Raw genomic sequence first — 16,643 nt, 5'->3', positions numbered from 1 at the left:
AGCAATTTACTTTCTGCCTGGTGGCTTTATTACCTCATCTCTGAATTGCCCATCCTGCTTACTCTGCATCTCCCAGTGTCTCTGCCTTCTTCTTCCCAGCATCCTCTCTGTCCTCAAAATCCTGCTTAGCTATTCAACATTCAGATTTCTATTAAACCAGAGCGACACATCTTCACAGTGTACAAAAAAATTATTCCACAGCATTTCTCCCTTTTTGTCTAAATAAAAAGGAAAGGTTTTAACTCTAAAATGGTAAAACTATATACAATAAGAACAATTACTAAGTAAGAATTACATTTACAGGACTGGAGAGATGGCTCAGAGGTTAAGAGCACTGACTGCTCTTCCAGAGGCCCTGAGTTCAATTCCCAGCAACCACATGGTGGCTCACAACCATCTACAATTCAATATGGTGCCCTCTTCTGGTATGTAGGCAGAACACTGTATATGTAATAAATAAATCTTTTTAAAAATTACATTTACAATGTCCTGTCTATTTGTATTTGGCATATTTTGAGAAAATAATCTATTTTCTATCTTATCTTGATGAATTTGAAGTCTTATGCCTATACCATTTTTATCATAACTGAATTACCATCTTAAAACTATTTTTTAGACCTCTAAACATTTTTAGGTAAGCAATTAAGCTTATACATATATATACATATATATAGTATAACAAAAATAACTTTAAACTTGTTTCAATATACAAAAATCCATATCAATGTAAAATATTTAAGACTAGTAGTTGTTGTTTTAGTTTGGAAGTAAATACAATAATCTACCCCTTTATCCTAACATTTCCATATCTCCTCCTTTTCTTTTCAGAATGAGATCCCAGAATCTAATCTCCTTTGCTTAGTATCCTCCCTGACCATGACCAATAACAACTTGTGACCACCCCCCAAACCCCCAAGCAATGACAAACATTCATCGAATGATCAAAAACCACCCACCCCACCTCTTGGGAATGTGGGCATCATGTTCTTAAAATTATTTCCTGTTGTATGGGGGTAACACCATCTTTAGGGGACCCTGAAAAAATTAAGATAATGGTCAAATTTTGGGGGAGCTAGCTGTTGTCCAGTTTTGGTGCGATGGGATAATACAAGGCTTATCTGAAGTCCTGGCTGGAGTAGTCTATGAAGCTGGATCATCTTAGCTAATTGCCTTGAAATTACCCTGAGCAGTTTGTAGTCCAGAGATGATCTTTGGAATGGGTTTGTCAACTTAATGACATCAGCATAATTCAGGTGGAATTGTCATTGTGAGGCCCCATCAGAGCTAGCTGCTAGGAATGTTCATGGTTCACTGCAGAAAACTTAAGCATTTTAAATGTCATATGCAGCCGATCTCTAAGAGGTTAAAGGACCATGATCTATCAAATATACCTGGGACACACAGGCTTGATTCCTAATTACCTACTTCAGACTCAAGACAAAATAAACCAAAGGATTATGAGATTAGTGGCAGTAGAATGGTCCCCAGTTTTGGTTTTTCTTCTGTCCCATACCAGGTGGCTCTTCTACATGACACAGACTTTGGATTCCCCTTAAGAAGCATGCTTGGGTTTAGAGAAGGAGAGAGCCACACTCCAACTCCAAAGCCAGCTATAAATTGTCATTGAATTGAGACCACAAAAAGACCACTTGCCTTATATATCTGTAGAGAATGGTAGAGACAAACATTTGGGAAGATTTGTGAAATTTTATCCTATTGGATGGAAGTGTGCTATACTATTAGGCCAATTTGTTCTTTTTCTTAAGGCATTTTCTCTGGACGATTCGTCCTTCTTCAGATGTCTCATTTGTCCAGTGATTTCTCCATCACCTGCTCAGTTACAGGGTACCAAGCATTCAGTCCTTCACACATCACGCATCTTCCGAGACACCTCTGTGGGCATAGCCTCCATCAATTCTTGTTGCTGATGACCAGATGGGCATGGCTGTATCAAAGGGCACGCCCCTGCTCCCCCTAAGGACAGTGCTGCTCCAGATTGGCCTGGCAGAGGTCATTCCTGGGCACAAAACAGGCTCCAGAGGAAGAAGGGGGAGCCAGGCTAGCTCCTGGTTTGTGGCTCTGGTCTTAGGACCCCTTCTTTGGGCCAGGGTTTCACTCGGTGGCCATGTTTAAACAGCCCTCAGGTTGGGCTGCTGGGGTTGAATGTGGAAACTTCTGTTTGCAATTGGACGCCCCTAGGTAATCCAGAGACTCTTCGATACCCATGGACGGGCTCCAGGCTGCCCTGGCCTAGCATGTGGGGAGGGGAAAGAGAGGCCAAGGGCGCCAGGGCCCAACCCAGCCCCCATCCGGCCTCCGCCCCTGCCCTTCCTACGCTCCCGGCGGGCGACCTGGTAGCTCCAGAGCCCAAACCTGTCAGGCCGGTTTGTAGAGCCACGGGGACCGAGGGAAGAAGGCTGCAGAAGGATGCACGGCCTGCCCGGTGCTGGCCCGCACTGTCCGCCGCCCGAGCCTGTGTTGCCCACCCGCCCGAACTCATGACGCGCTCGCCCGGCCTCGTGGTACCCCTGCTGGGTCTGGGCCTGGGGCTGGCCCTGAGCCTGCCCGGAGCTGTGGCAGTCGACTGTGGGCCCTTCGCGCGAGTGGAGCACCTGGCCTTCCCTCCAGTAGCCAGGACGCGATGGCTGCCCCCTCGTGTCCGCGCGCCGGGGCCCCTGGACTCCCTCTATGGCACCGTGAGACGATTCCTCTCCGTAGTTCAGCTCAACCCCTTCCCGTCGGGTGAGTGTCCCCTCCCCCAGCGGAGGAGTCAGGCACCGGGCCCCCAGCTAGCCTCTGTGCACGTCCTGTCAACGAGCACTTGATAGGGATAGGGTGAGGTCTCTGGCGCTGCACAACCTTCTTCTTCCATACGTTCTGGGATTCCCCAAGCAGCTCCGGAGCCTTCTTATTTGACCTTGGGCCGGCGCTAAGTGCAAGAGCATTATGTTAAATATGGCTCATTGTCCGGGTGTCATGCTGTCAGGGGTCAGGAGGGCCATAAAAAGCAAGAGGAGGGAAAGGTCTATTAGAAGGGTCCAGAAGGTCTGCTTGCAGGCCTTCTACCAGCTGCCTCTCCAGATGAGGCCTGGCAAGGTGTCACAGCCACACTGTCTTCTGCAAGAGCCTCCCTAAGCCTGACAATAGGGAGAGGCTAGACACAGGGCAGGGCAGTGGCTGTCCCCAAACCCTCTGCTTGCTTCCTTCCCCTAGAGCTGATAAAGGCCCTGCTGAATGACCCATCTTCTGTGAAGACAGATGAGGTGAGGGCTGAGGTGCTGGGGGAGGGAGGGCGGGCGAGCGGAAGGGCCCCCACCTGCTCAGCTCAGCCCACCTTGCTGAGTGTTTGCCAGAGTCGAGTCTTACGCATCGCATCCATTTCCTTCCTGGGTTCAAGCCCCAAATCTTCTCTTGACTCCTGGCGGGGTTTGCGGTGATCTCCAGTGTCCCTAGCCCTAGGTGCCTCATCTGTCCCATGGTAATTAGCAAGGACACCGCTCCCCTCGCACATCCTGCCTGGGTTCACCAGGGTACAAGCAGAGGTACACAGGCGTCCTCTCCTGGGGGTAGGGGAAAGGCAGGGCTGCCCCTCATGCTTGCCGCCATGCCCAGGTGGTCCGGTATGAGGCAGGCTACGTGGTGTGCGCTGTGATCGCTGCCCTCTACCTCCTGTTGGTGCCCACTACTGGGCTCTGCTTCTGCTGCTGCCGCTGCCGCCGACGCTGCGGGGGCAGAGTGAAGACGGAGCACAAAGCCATGGCCTGTGAACGCGGCACCCTCATGTCCTTCCTGCTGCTGACCACCCTCGTGCTCCTGTGAGAGGCTGCACGGGTGGGGGGGGCCGGATGGTGGCCCCATGCTCCTGGGCACACCGCAAGCCCTTTCCTCCTCGCCTCCGTCCCTGCAGGATTGGTATGGTCTGTGCTTTTGTCACTAACCAGTACACACACAGCCAGACAGGCCCCAGTGTGGAAGCCGTCCCTGAGACCCTGCTCACCCTAAGAGGCCTGGTGTCTGATGTCCCTAGGGTGAGTACTACACGATTCCCTCATCTGTGTGAGCACCCTGCTTCAAGGCAGAGGCAGAGAGCCCAAAATGTCCCATAAACCTGCAAAGCAGAGCGGTGTCCCTTCCTGTGTGCCACTTGACTGCCACCTGACAGAACGTCCCCAAAATGCCTAACTGGAGGATGGGGCTGTGGAAGGACAAGGAAGATGGCTTAGACCCTGTGTTCCTCTAGGAGCTTCAGGCGGTGGCTGAGCAGTTCTCCGTGCCCCAGGAGCGAGTCTTGAAGGAGCTGGATGGTGAGGGTTACCGTTGGCCAGCTCCAGGGCCCTCTGCCCTGGTCTGCCTTGGGGAAACATCTCAGCTCCCTTAGCCTGGACTTCTGCAGGGTACCACTTCACAAAGAGGGATGGATCTCCCTGTGCTGCAGGACAAGGAGGCCACCACCACCTTGCAGAACCCAGGGCTCACGGGAGGTGATGGGGATGTCCTCAGCTCCTGGGGGAGGGGCAACCCTGTCAAATGTCTTGTGTTCTCCAGGTGTCAGTGAGAACCTTGGGAACATAATTCATGACCAGCTCAAGAGCACAGTGTACCCGGTGCTAGCCTCAGTGCACAGCCTGGGCCAGGGTGAGTTGGACCAGTGCCTTGTATGTGGGCGGGTCCAGCAGATGTCCTCCAGGAGCCAATTCTCCCGTCCCCCACCCCATCCCCCACCCCTGGATTTCATGTACTGGCCCAGCTCCACCCAAGCCTTTCTTCCCATTATGCTGGGATCCTGCGTGTGACATCCCTGCCAATTTCCCGGCCTCATGTGCCCGGCAGCAGTTTCCATTATGTCCATAGACAGTTTATGTCCCTCTAGCCAAGAGGAGGAAATATGGTGTCTCTTTTTGCCAAGGTGCAGAGGATACCAGGAAATGAGGAAGGAGACCCTCAGGCCACGTGTGACTCTCTTAGCCCTGCAGGTTTCCATAGACCACCTTCGAGCCCTGAACACCACCTCGGTGGAGCTGCAGGAGGGTCAGCAGGACCTGGAAGCGCCTGTGCAGGCTCACCGGGAACGCCTGGTCACCTTGCTGCAGGAGAGCTGGTGCCTCGGGAACTGCGAGGGGGCCTTAAGCCAGGCCAGTGCTCTACAGCTGGGTGCTGACTTCAGCCAGGTGCAGGCACCGAACAAGCCCATTGGGACTTGGAAGGGCTGTGGTCTTTGGAATCCTCTGGCATCTTAGTGGTCAGGTGGCTTTCATGGGGTTGACTTTTCAGAGAACACTTTCCTTGGGCTGTGCCTTCCTTTCCAGAGCACACAGGGTTAATGACCCTGCATTCTTAGAGTGAGCCAAAGCTCTCCAAGAGCTACACACATAGCCCGAGCTCCATATATACTGACTTCTTAGGCTCTCGATGCCTCCCAGGGTGATAGGGGTTCTGTGGTCCCCATTTTACATATGAGGATACTAAGGGTTCAGAGACACCTCCTTCCCCCCATAGGAATCCTTCTCATGTCATAAACACCCTCCATTTCAGGTGCCCCCTGTGACTGATGTCCTGCATCGGCTGAAGGGTGTCCCAGAGGCCAACTTCTCCAGCATAGTCGAGGAGGTAAGCCCTGCCTCGGTCCGCTGGCCTTCTGTTCCACCTGCTTGGGAACTAACAAGGGAAGGGCTTCAATTTCACTCTCTGGAGCAAGAACCTGGTTAAGCCAGGTGATAGTGGTGCACGCCTTTAATCCCAGCACTCAGGAGGTAGAGGCAAGTGGATCTGAGTTTGAGACCAGCCTGGTCTACAGAGTGAGTTCCAGGACAGCCAGAGCTGCACAGAGAAACCATATCTTGAAAAACCAAGCGGGGGGGCGCGAAGAACCCGGTTAAACCCAGGACTTGAGTCCACCCTCACCCTGTGGCAGCCTGGGCCAGAGGCTCATTGTGCCAGTCCCCACTGCAGTCAGATGGGAGAGGCAGGTCGGCAGCTAAGAAAGAGGAGTTGGGTTCCCATATGGGATGGGGTCGTCAGGCCTCAAGGGAGCAGGTGCTTCTGCTGCACCCCGAAAGGCAGGTCTGCTCTCTGGGTGGAGTCAGCCAAGGCGGGGGTGGTACCATGTGAGTCAGAGTCTGTGACCCAGGGCCTGGAGTTGGGGAATCAGTGAGTCAGCTATGCTGGGAGACTGGGAAGAAGGAAGGCAGAACCAAAGTGGATGGAGCTGGACTGATGGAGCAGAGCTGGTTGTTAGGATGGGATGCATGGGGACAGGTGATATGGGATGAACCCCATCGATGTCTAGGAAGTGACTGTGAGTGCAAGGGGGGTGTGTAGAAGACTTGAGTCAGGCAGGAGAAATCATGTTTGCAAGGGGAGGATTACTTCCTTTGGTGGGAGCATTGAATAGCGACATCCTCCCTCTGGGCCTCTGACTTTGAGACCCCAAGATGGAATTCCAGGCAGAGAGCAATAGACACAGCCTTGTTTGGATCTGCAGGAGAATACCACCTTCAATAGTCTCCCGCTCCTGGTTGCAGTGCAGATGGCCAGTGTGATCAAAGGTGAGGCCATCCCCACCATCCCCTTTCCAGGGAGGCTTACTGAGAGAGGAGCCGGGCAGTGGTGGGGATGGCTGTCTTCCTGTCTGGTGGGTTCTCTATGGGTCCCGGCGGTTTGGCCCTGGCTCCTGGGTGCCCTTTGAATCCTCTGAGACCCTGTAGCTTTGGGCAGATGTGAAAAAGGCCCTGACTGAGCAGCCTGAAGGTGTGAGGGTACTGGCCCAAGAGTTCCCAGGGTCAGAGGCAGCTTCCCGCTGGAGCCAGGCACTGGAGGACCTGGAACAGCGCAGCCGCCCCTACTTAAAAGAGGTGCAGCGATACGAGACATACAGGTGAGTGGCGCTTCAGGCTTCCATCCTACCCCTGTCCCACCTGGCTGTGTACCCCCAAACCTGAGCCCAGGGACCCTATAAAAGCTATGAGACCTCAGAAAATGTTTGCACCCCTACTTCTAAAGTCCCAGCCTGGGGACTAGAAGTCTAGGTCCCGGGCCAGCCCTCTGGTTCCAGCTGCCTTCCTTCTCAATGAGCTCCATACTCTGTCTGTGGCAGGTGGATTTTGGGATGTGTGCTGTGCTCTGCCATCCTGCTTGTGGTGATCTGTAACCTGCTGGGCCTCAGCCTAGGCATCTGGGGGTTGTCTGCCAGGGAGGATCCCAGCCACTCAGAAAGCAAAGGCGAGGCTGGAGCCCGCTTCCTCATGGCGTAAGCAGGGGCCGGGAAAGGGAAGGGACCCTCACTGCTGGGTTGCCAGGTTCCTCCCGGTATGGCAACACAAGTGGAGTCTGGCAAGTCAGGAGAATGAGCCTTGGTGCTGACCTGGTCCCCCTGCTTGGGTGACTCGGAGTAAGGCAGTGAGCTCTCTGGGTCTCAGTGCTCCCCTCTACCTAAGGGGGTTGGGCTGATGCAGGTACAGCAACAGCAGCAGTAACTATAGTATACCCACCAAGCCCAGACACAGCTCCAGAATCCTTAGCTGTGCTTCCAGGCAGTCCCAAAGCCATCATCAGGAGGCAGCAACAAAGGCAGCATCTGCTTGTCATCCTTAAACTAGATGGCCTTTAAGGCCAAGGCTGCCTCATACAGTTGGCCAGGCTGTTCATCCCACAAGGTGCCTGATCAAAGGGATTAGTGAGGAACTGAAGGCCACGCCACACTTCACTCTCCAAGCCTCATGGCCTGGCACGGGGCTGTGTCCACTCACAAAGCACCTCTGTAAGTCAGTGGCCTGGCGGAAGGGCACCTACTGCTCAGCCTCTTTGAAGTGTTATCTGTGTAGATGAGTCATGTCTCACTATGCCAATGACTACTTAGAAAGGTTGAGCCTCGGAGTGGGGCACTCCATGGGCCATAAGTCCTGAAATGACTCTGAACAAGCAGGTGTCCCTCCAGGCTTCCAGGGCAGCAGGACCCAGCAGTTGGATGGGGGTGGGGCGAATGTGCCAAGGAGCTGCCGGGATTTGCTGGGCTATCTTTTGCCCAGGAGGCATGCCTTGTTGCCAACCCATGGCCTATGCTGGTCCCAGGGTGTGGGTGGGGACAAGCCCGGTCCAGGGCAGTCGGCTTCCACAACCGTGTCTCTCACTTCCAGAGGTGTGGCCCTCAGCTTCCTCTTTGCGGCCCCCCTCATCCTCCTGGTCGTCACCACTTTCCTGGTGGGTGGCAATGTGCAGACGCTGGTGTGCCGGAGCTGGGAGAGCGGAGAGCTGTATAAGGTGGGCCTGGGCCTGCTCCAGCTCGGAGGGAGCTGAAGGGAGCCAAGAAACCGAGTCAGCAGGAAGTGGGAGCCAGAGGTGCAAGCTGGAGATAGGAGGAGTGGGGGTGAAAATCAAGGGAGAGAGGGGGCAGGTAGAGAGACGCCCATGAGCCCCGAGCCCCTGAGGTGCCCCCAGGTCCCAACAAGGACTCCAGGTGTTGGCACACACACCCTCTCCTAACTCTGAGTCCGGGAAGAGTACCGTGCTGAAGGTCCTGGTTACAACACCGCCAGGGACTCACGGGCAAAGCCCCCCATGCAGGATCAGGTCTGGGGTCACCTGAATTAGAGAGAGTAACGGGGATGGCACCAGGCACTAGGCCAGCTTCGCCCCTCACCTCTGTATGCTGTCTTTCTTCCTGCCCGCCCACCCGCAGTTTGCAGACACCCCGGGGAACTTGCCCCCGTCCATGAACCTGTCCTACCTTCTTGGCCTGAGAAAGAACATCAGTGTCCTCCAGGCCTATCGGTGAGCGGGGGGGCCTGGGAGTGGGGAAATGGAAGAGAGGTGCAAACGTGTTGATGTTTATCTTTCTTCCCCAGACAGTGTAAGGCAGGGGCAGCACTCTGGAAGGTTCTACAGCTCAATGACTCCTATGACCTGGATAAGCACCTGGATATCAAACAGGTAAGAGAATGTTCTAGAAGGCTGTTAAGACACCCTCCCCTGCCTTGTGGGTTGCATAGCCCTTTCTTCTGTTCTTCTGGGGCATTGTCTCTAAACTCGAAAAATATCTCTTATCAAGGTTCCTCGAGGCAGAGGTGTTAGCAACCAGCTCAGGGCCTGTCCAGGGCTTGAGCTATGGAAGATTCCAGAGCCATGAGTGGGTGTGTGAGTAGCGGCTGCCATGAGCATATCTGAGGATGTGCTCCAGGGAAAGCTTCACACAGCCCAGGTCATAGGAGGAGAGGACAGGGACAGTAAGGGGGGGGTCCTGACGAGGACAGGTCCTGGGTGGCGTGTTCTGGCTGGAGTGGAATGGAAGTGCTCCTGAGCAGTTGAATGACACTGGTGGGAAACTCTCTGGGGCCTGCTGTACCTCAGAGCCAGCTGTTGGCCCGCAGATTCCACCCCTGCCCCCAGCCTGACCCCAGAGGTTGTGCAGGGAGTTAGAATGGTCTTGAGTGCAAAGGCAGAGTGGGAGTGGGGGAAGACACAGACGCTTGTCAACACTGACAGCGTACAGCTGCAGAGGCAGGGGAGGGAGAGCATTTATAATGTGGTTCTAAAGATCTATGAAACATGCCCCCCTCCCTATCTCCATCCTAGGAAAGGTTGGGGAGAGAGTCCTGAGGAGCCATTTCTCTAAGCATGTATTAGGAAACATTACTCCCGTGCTGGCCCCTCCCCCACACCCCAGCTATCACCCTTGCCTACACAAAACTAGCTCATTATGATGCTCCCAAGAAATCTCTTGGATTCGTCTCCATCCTAAGTAATGGGGTAGCACAGTCAAACAAGATCAGTCCTGACTCCACGTCTTAAGCCATGGCCAGGGATGTTTCTTTAATGTTGGTACCTTTTTCCTCCATTGTCTTTAACCAGAGACAGTGGCCCCATGGCTGGAGGCTCTGAACCTGGGCACAGGGGATCTCCAGGCCTGGTGTCTGGAAGTCATCTCAGCCTTAGGTGATCTCAGCCCCAGAAAGGAGTTGTCAGTCTTACAGAAAAGCATGAACCAATGAAGCTTCTGGTTCTGGGGGGCCAGGCAGTTCTTTGAGGTTGCATGGTGACTTTGGAAAAGCTTCTCAGGAGAGACACCAAAAAGCCAATTATGCATTGATTGGAAAGATAAAGTGTGCCACTCAGGGTACCAGACTGTCTGCTACATCATGTCCCATCCCTGTCTGTGATGCCTGGAATGCTGCTACTAAGAGAGCTGGGGACCCCTCTCCCCGGAGGAAATTGCCTAGTAGGGTGGGGAGAGGTGGCCAGAGATGGGCAGCCTTCTCTGCTGTTGAAGCTGGATGTCATGCCCACCAGATAGGCAAATGCCGGATGTCTTTCCTGGAAATGTGGATGTGCCATTCACTCTTCATCCATTTACTCACTCACGAGTCTACACACTGGATCTCACCTACCACTTGACAAACTCTGCTGCAGATGAGGGGCCTTACAGTCAGAGTCAAAGTCCCCAGAACTATTGAGCTGATGTAATTAACAAGCCCAGAAATAGTGATTTTAGAGTAGGTGCTGTGAAGGCCTTAGTACAGAGGATGTGGTAATGAAAGCTGGTGGCCAGGGAAAGTCACATGGTCCCTAGAAGCAGGCTGGGATTCTGAGTAGAGGTCTCCTGGAAGCCTGTGAGGGTATGTCCACCTGGAGAAACAGGTGATGGCCCTTGAGCCAAGTGACCAGGCTTGGCAATGTGCCTCATCCTGTCTTCTCCTTCAGTATGCCCACAAGTTCCAGCAGGAGCTGCAGAACTTCAAAGTGGATGTGAAGGATCTAGACCTGTTGCGCCCCGCTGCTCACCGGGACCTGGAGGCTTTGCAAGGTAGCGGGCTGGAGAAAATCCACTATGGAGACTTCCTTGTGCAGGTCAGTGAGGGGCACATCTGGTGCCCAGCAGGATGCAGCACTGAACAGAAGGGCCAGTGTGTGGGGTGTGTGTGTGTGTGCACGTGTGTGTGTGTGCAGGTGTGTGTGAGGGGTGTGTGTGCGTGCAGGTGTGTGTGTGTGTGCAGGTGTGTGTGTGTATGTGCGGGTGTGTATGTATGTGTGTGTGCAGGTATGTGTGTGTATGTGCGGGTGTGTATGTATGTGTGTGTGTGCACGGGTGTGTGTGTGTGTGTGCAGATGTGTGTATGTGTGTGTGTGCGGTGTGTGTATGTGCAGGTGTGTGTGTGTGAGTGTGTGTGCGGTGTGTGTTGCCGCTTTCCAGTACTCCACACTCTCCACTCCTGGAACTTCTTCCTGTTAAGGAACTAGTACACTTGCCTAGGTCCCTTAAGCAAGGTCATGTGTCGCTGTTCATGGTCCTGAACCCACTCTGCTAAGAATGGTGGCTTGACACTGAGTCTTTTCTTCACACGCTTGGCTGTTTTGCCTGCATGTATGTCTGTGTACCACATGCATGCAGTGCCTGTGGAGGCCAGAAGAGGGCAGCCGATACCAGGGGACTAGAGCTTTAGATGGTTGTGAGCTGCCAAGTAGGTGCTGGAAATCCTGTGCCCCCCCCCCTCAGGTCCTCTGAAGGAGCAACCAGTGCTTTTAACATCTGAGCCATCTCTCCAGCTGGACACTGGTTTTTCTTCAAGTCACTCTAGCTGGCATCTTGGTTTTTATATTTGGAAATTCTGAAATACTTCACAACTTCAGTTCAAACTCACCATGACTCACGTCACAATAGACTTAGCTGGGGCTGAGAATATGGCTCGGTTGGTAGAGAGCTTGCCTAGCATGTACAAAGCCCTGGGTTCAATCCCCAGCCTGGGTTCAATCCCCAGTGCTACGTAAAGCCTGATGTGCTAACACATGCCTGAATCCAGCACTCCTCCAGGTAGAAGGAGGAGGATGTATGAGGCCTCTGAGATTCTAGGTGGAGGTGGGGGCAGGGTGCAAATGAACGGACTTGTTGGTGCAGGGCACATTTGACAAGCTGGGAATCAGAGGCCGAGGGTATCTGGGGACATCTGGGCTCAGCCTTCTTGGTGTCTCCTGTCTTCAGATCCAGAAGCCTGTGGTGAAGACTGACATGGAGCAGCTGGCCCAGGAGCTGGAGGGACTGGCCCAGGCTCAAGTGAGAAGGGAGCAGGGACCCTTTAGCCAGACAGCCGGGCAGGAGGGACGAGGAATGCTGGGAAGGAGCGAGGGCAGGGACAGATGCCGGAGACTGAGGGCCCCACTCCTGGGTGCTGGGCTTTTTACCCTGCTATTGGGCCTGAGGGGTCTGCCTCTTCAGCTCTCCTTCTGGCACTGCTGCCAATTTGCCGTGTGGCCTTAGGCAAGTCATTTCACATCTCTGGACCTCTGTCCAATCAGATGAAGGTTCTGATCTAAGCCTACACAGCAGGCCAGTTTCAGACTGCCAGGACAGGCGCGGGGAGGACCCCCTAATGGACATGTGCACTCCGCACAGGACTCTCTGTAGTTACAGATGTCTCAAGTTTCTGAAGTTCTTAGAGAGAACTTCTTCCTGTTGGGGTGGGAACCATTCTAATCCTTTTGTCTGCCCTCAGAACAACTCTGTACTGAGGCAGCAGCTGCAGGAGGAGGCCAGGGAGCTCCGAAGCCTCTACCAGGAGAAGGTTGTCCCCCAGCAGAGTCTTGTGGTAAGTTTGGAGGGAGAAGAGGAATGGGGAGAAGGCAGTGAAAGGAAGGAGAGGCTGCTCACATTCTCCATTTCCTGCCTCTGAATCCTTGCTTATAATAACCCGATTCCTCCCCCACAGGCCAAGCTCAACCTCAGCGTCAGGGCCCTGGAGTCCTCTGCCCCCAAACTTCAGGTGGCTGGTGGGAGTGGGGGGAGGGTCAGAGCGGGTGGGCAGCAGAGGGAACAGGAAGGCTGCTCTGAGACCTCTGTTCTGTCTGTCCCCTTGGAGGGGGGAGGGGAAGGGAGGGGCAAAGGGGTCAGATCATTGACCGCCCCTTTTTTTTGTCTCTGGGTCCTAGAGCCTGCCCTTCATCCCTTAAGGTGATGTGTGGTGTATTGTAGGATGGATGGATGGATGGACTGGTGGGGGTGTGGACAGATGGATGGCTGATTCGGGCTATTGTCTCCTGCAGGTGGACACCTCAGATGTTCTTGGTAATGCCACTCATCTAAAAGGAGTGCTGCCTGCCCAGACCAGCTACATCATGAGGACTGTGAGTCGGGATCAGGGCACTGCCTTTCAGCCAAACGTGAAGTGTCTACCACAGGCTTCCCCTCTCTCACTGTGGCCCCCATGAGAGCCCCAGGTTCATCCTGTCAGATATGAGAGGGTATGGGGAAGCAAGACCCCTGCCAACCCTGGGCTTCTCTGTTTCCTGTAGGCCTCGGAGTGTTTCCTGGTCAGGGAAATGGGCTACTTCTCTCAGTATGTGGCCTGGGTGAGGGAAGAGGTAAGTGTTCAGATCTCCACCTGCCTCGAAGCGTACCCACCCAGTGGGCCAGCCGTGGAGCCCTTCGGGGTGCCCTTTGGGATTGGCCCCAAACTCCCAAATCTGCCATCTGCACTTCTCACTCACTAGATGGATGCTGCCCACCCCACTTCTACCCCAAGCCCTTTTGTGAGGCCCAAGTATGGGCTAGGTTGGACATAGCCTTCTAGAACATTCCATCTACTCCTTGCCCCCATGCCTCTCCATGGATAGGTCCCTCGCCCTGCTTTTCTGAAGTCAGCCATCGAAGTCCACCTCCTGTTGCACATCCCGTGGGCCATAGCTTCTGGGAATGGTCTAGGCTTCACAGGGGTTTGGCTTGCCCGTGAGAGTCTGTGTATACACGTGCACATGCATTGGAAGGCAGGCATGTGTGTGCACACACGTTGCCTCTCTGGTGACAATGACTTAAAACCACAGTGAGGGACACAATGAGACTCACATGTGGGCTGGTAGATGAAAGGGTTGAAGCTGAGCTGAGCAGGAAGTTCCGTGTCCTTCCGCATGACCAATACGTCTGTGCGTGCACCTGCCGCTCTGTGTTCAAGTGTGGGGTGGATCCCAGCTATGTCCCTGGGCTTCTCTGTGCTCCTCTTAGCCTCATCCTCAGAATATGGGGTGCACATCTGTGGATCCAGATGTCTTCACACACACCTGTCTCATGTTGGCACCACAGGTGACTCAACACATCGCCACCTGCCAGCCCCTCTCTGGAGCCCTGGACAATGGCCATGTGATCCTGTGTGACATGATGGCCGACCCCTGGGTGAGTGTCCCCAGCCTGTCAGGGATACAGAGCCCAGTGGACGGGGACAGTAGGAGGGCATGAGGCCATGAGTCAGTGCAGATCCTCTGGGCACAGGGCTGGCGGGAAGACATCTCTGCCCAGCCTGGTAAGCTGACCTCATGGCTCCTACCCAGAATGCCTTCTGGTTCTGCTTGGGGTGGTGCACCTTCTTCCTCATCCCCAGCATCGTCTTCGCAGTCAAGACCTCCAAATACTTCCGTCCCATCCGGAAACGCCTCGGGTAAGGGGCTGCCAGAACCACAGTGGGCATCAGATGTCCAGGAATTCCTTCAGCCTTTGGGCCACACCCTGCCTGAAACCCTCCCTGGCAGAGAGAGCTTCTGGCCTGTCTCTGAGGAATGCTGGTGCCTGAAAGTTCCCACATAAGCCTGCCGCATCTTTCTTGCTGCAACCTGACCCCCCGGGGGATAGCTTCTTGGGACTTCCCTGTGGCAGGGACATCAGAGCTCCAGTTGTCCCTGTGTCAGGGCAGGGGGTCTGTGCTGGGACTCACTTTGGTTCTGTGATATCACAGCTCCACCAGCTCTGAGGAGACACAGCTTTTCCACATCCCCAGGGTCACCTCCCTGAAGCTATAGAACCCACTCACCGGTGAGTTCTCCATCCCCCCATGTAATCCCTGAGTGCCTGAGCTGAGGTGCTCAGATCTGGGGAGGGCAGGAAGGTTTGGGGTCTGGGACGGGGTGGATGGGACCCCTCCCTTCCCCCACCACCTTCACCTGTTTCCTTGTTAGTCTCTAACAGGCAAGGTGATCCCTGTGGCTTCCTGTTCTCCTTCCTTGTCTCAGCCTGGACCAGAAGACTTGTGTAACCCCTTTCCCAGAGCCCAGGCTGGCCCCCAGCGCTGGCTGTCCCTCCCTCCTCCAGCTTACAGTCCCGCCGTTCACTCTTTTCCTCTTGGCACATGCGTATATCATATACAGCCTCTACTGACCTTCAGAGCAGCAGGTTCTTTTGCGTAGCTAGCCCTTGTCCCCCTTGCTATGGTATCCCAGGAACAGGGAGGACCTCTGCGCCAGCCATGGGAGCTCCTTCCCCAGCCTTTAGGTGGGATACAGGTCCCCCATTTACTTTCTCCCCGCTTCCTGCCCAAGCCCCTTTCCCCTTGTCTGAGTTTGATCCCCCCACCTGCCCCATTCCTGTTCCTCCCCTGCCCATTGCTTGCTCTTTCCATGGAAGTCCTGCCCCAGCCCCCTCCCAACCCAACCCTCATTATCCCCTCTTCTTTTGTCCTCACTACCACCTTGCTGGCTCCAAGCCCTGCTTCCTGTCCACCTAACCAAGCAGGCAGCAGATGTCACGGCTGAGGTCATGACCCCTGAGCCTTCTTGGAGCTCTAGTCTGGATCTCCTGTTCTCAGTGGGGGTAAAACAGGCCTGTATGAGGACTGAGCTGTCCTGTCTGCACCCCAGGTTAGAAATAGCCATGCTGGCCCTATCTTCTCTCTGAGCACTGGCTCCTAAGAGAGGACCAGGGATGTGGGTCACACTGGGGCTCCCCATTTTCCTTACAGACAGTAGCATGGGTGGGCCCCACTGTCTTTCCTAAGTCGGATCTGGTGGTGAGAACAGGGTTTTGCACTCACTCCTCTTTCCATCCTGAACATACGGCCTGGGATCACCCCTCACTTGTCTCTGCATGGTCCCTATGTGCTGGACACTGGGTCCAGAAAGGACAAAGAAAAGAGAGAAGTTAGGGACAGTCTCTGTTCCATTAACATGTCACTTTTGTGAGCTTTGGTTCTGGGTCCCCGAGGCTGGGTCCCTAAGGCTAAGGTTCAGTATACAGTTGTATTTAATTGGTATCTGTGGGAAGAATCCCAAGGCCTCTTTATAGGCATCCTGGGACTGTGTGGCAATTCCGTGTGGGGAGCAGAGCCTGCCTAGTCATATGATTCACAGCCTGGTTCTGATGCTGCTAGCTGGGGCATCTCAAAATGTGATGTGGGTCCCCCATGCTTCAATTTCTCCTTTTGACAAAATGGAGAGGCTCCTCAGAGCCTGTATGTAGGGTTTTCATGGGTGGAACCCTTGACAGGGCTTGGTGCCAAGCAAGTGCTCCTCAGGAGTTGAGAGCTAGGCTGAGGGCGGAGCCAGGGTCTAAAGGGGGAGCCCTCTATGACAGTGATCTGCTGTGTTTCCAGGCGTGTTGATGTGGAGCTGCATCTTAGGAGCCAGCAGCAGTTTTGCTGCCAGGACTTAGGATGGTGGTACTCAATGTGCTAAGACTCCTGCAAGCATACTCTCAAACAAGATTTTTTGTTTGGTTGGCTTTTTTGTATTTTGTTTTTCTTTCTTTTTTGGCTTTCCCCAGAGGTTGGAAGTTTTTGTTTTATTGTTTGTTTGTTTTTTGGTTGTTACTTGTTACTTGGGGGTGAGGAAGTGACACCCTGCATTTTTTAGATCTAATTGATGGGATTTAAACAAATGAAATAAAAGCAATCAAAAAATCA

General features: G+C 54.0%; 1 protein-coding gene across 1 annotated transcript; it reads left to right on the top strand.

The window, feature by feature from the left end:
- Positions 1-2,386: 2,386 nt before the first annotated feature.
- Prom2 (prominin 2) lies at positions 2,387-16,643 on the top strand. The gene is made up of 24 exons (XM_005068588.4): positions 2,387-2,742; positions 3,214-3,263; positions 3,613-3,815; positions 3,908-4,028; positions 4,241-4,304; positions 4,546-4,635; positions 4,966-5,168; positions 5,533-5,607; positions 6,482-6,545; positions 6,715-6,874; positions 7,094-7,246; positions 8,133-8,256; positions 8,675-8,766; positions 8,841-8,925; positions 10,693-10,839; positions 11,969-12,040; positions 12,480-12,572; positions 12,693-12,746; positions 13,027-13,107; positions 13,276-13,344; positions 14,060-14,149; positions 14,305-14,411; positions 14,706-14,782; positions 14,926-16,643. The coding sequence occupies exons 1-23, from the start codon at positions 2,499-2,501 to the stop codon at positions 14,767-14,769; spliced, it is 2,505 nt and encodes an 834-aa protein (XP_005068645.1). The 5' UTR covers positions 2,387-2,498; the 3' UTR covers positions 14,770-14,782; positions 14,926-16,643.

This window comes from Mesocricetus auratus, unplaced genomic scaffold (assembly GCF_017639785.1).
Source record: "Mesocricetus auratus isolate SY011 unplaced genomic scaffold, BCM_Maur_2.0 Super-Scaffold_100004, whole genome shotgun sequence".
Lineage (NCBI taxonomy): Eukaryota > Metazoa > Chordata > Mammalia > Rodentia > Cricetidae > Mesocricetus > Mesocricetus auratus.
The sequence above is the reverse complement of the archived record's forward strand: the minus strand, read 5'-3'. Positions and strand labels throughout refer to the sequence as shown.

Coding starts and splice junctions, on each gene's coding strand:
- Prom2 (XM_005068588.4), top strand. CDS start 2,499: ATGACGCGCTCGCCCGGCCTCGTGGTACCCCTGCTGGGTCTGGGCCTG. Junction 10,840..11,968: donor ATGGAGACTTCCTTGTGCAG/GTCAGTGAGGGG, acceptor TCCTGTCTTCAG/ATCCAGAAGCCTGTGGTGAA. Junction 14,412..14,705: donor CCCATCCGGAAACGCCTCGG/GTAAGGGGCTGC, acceptor GTGATATCACAG/CTCCACCAGCTCTGAGGAGA.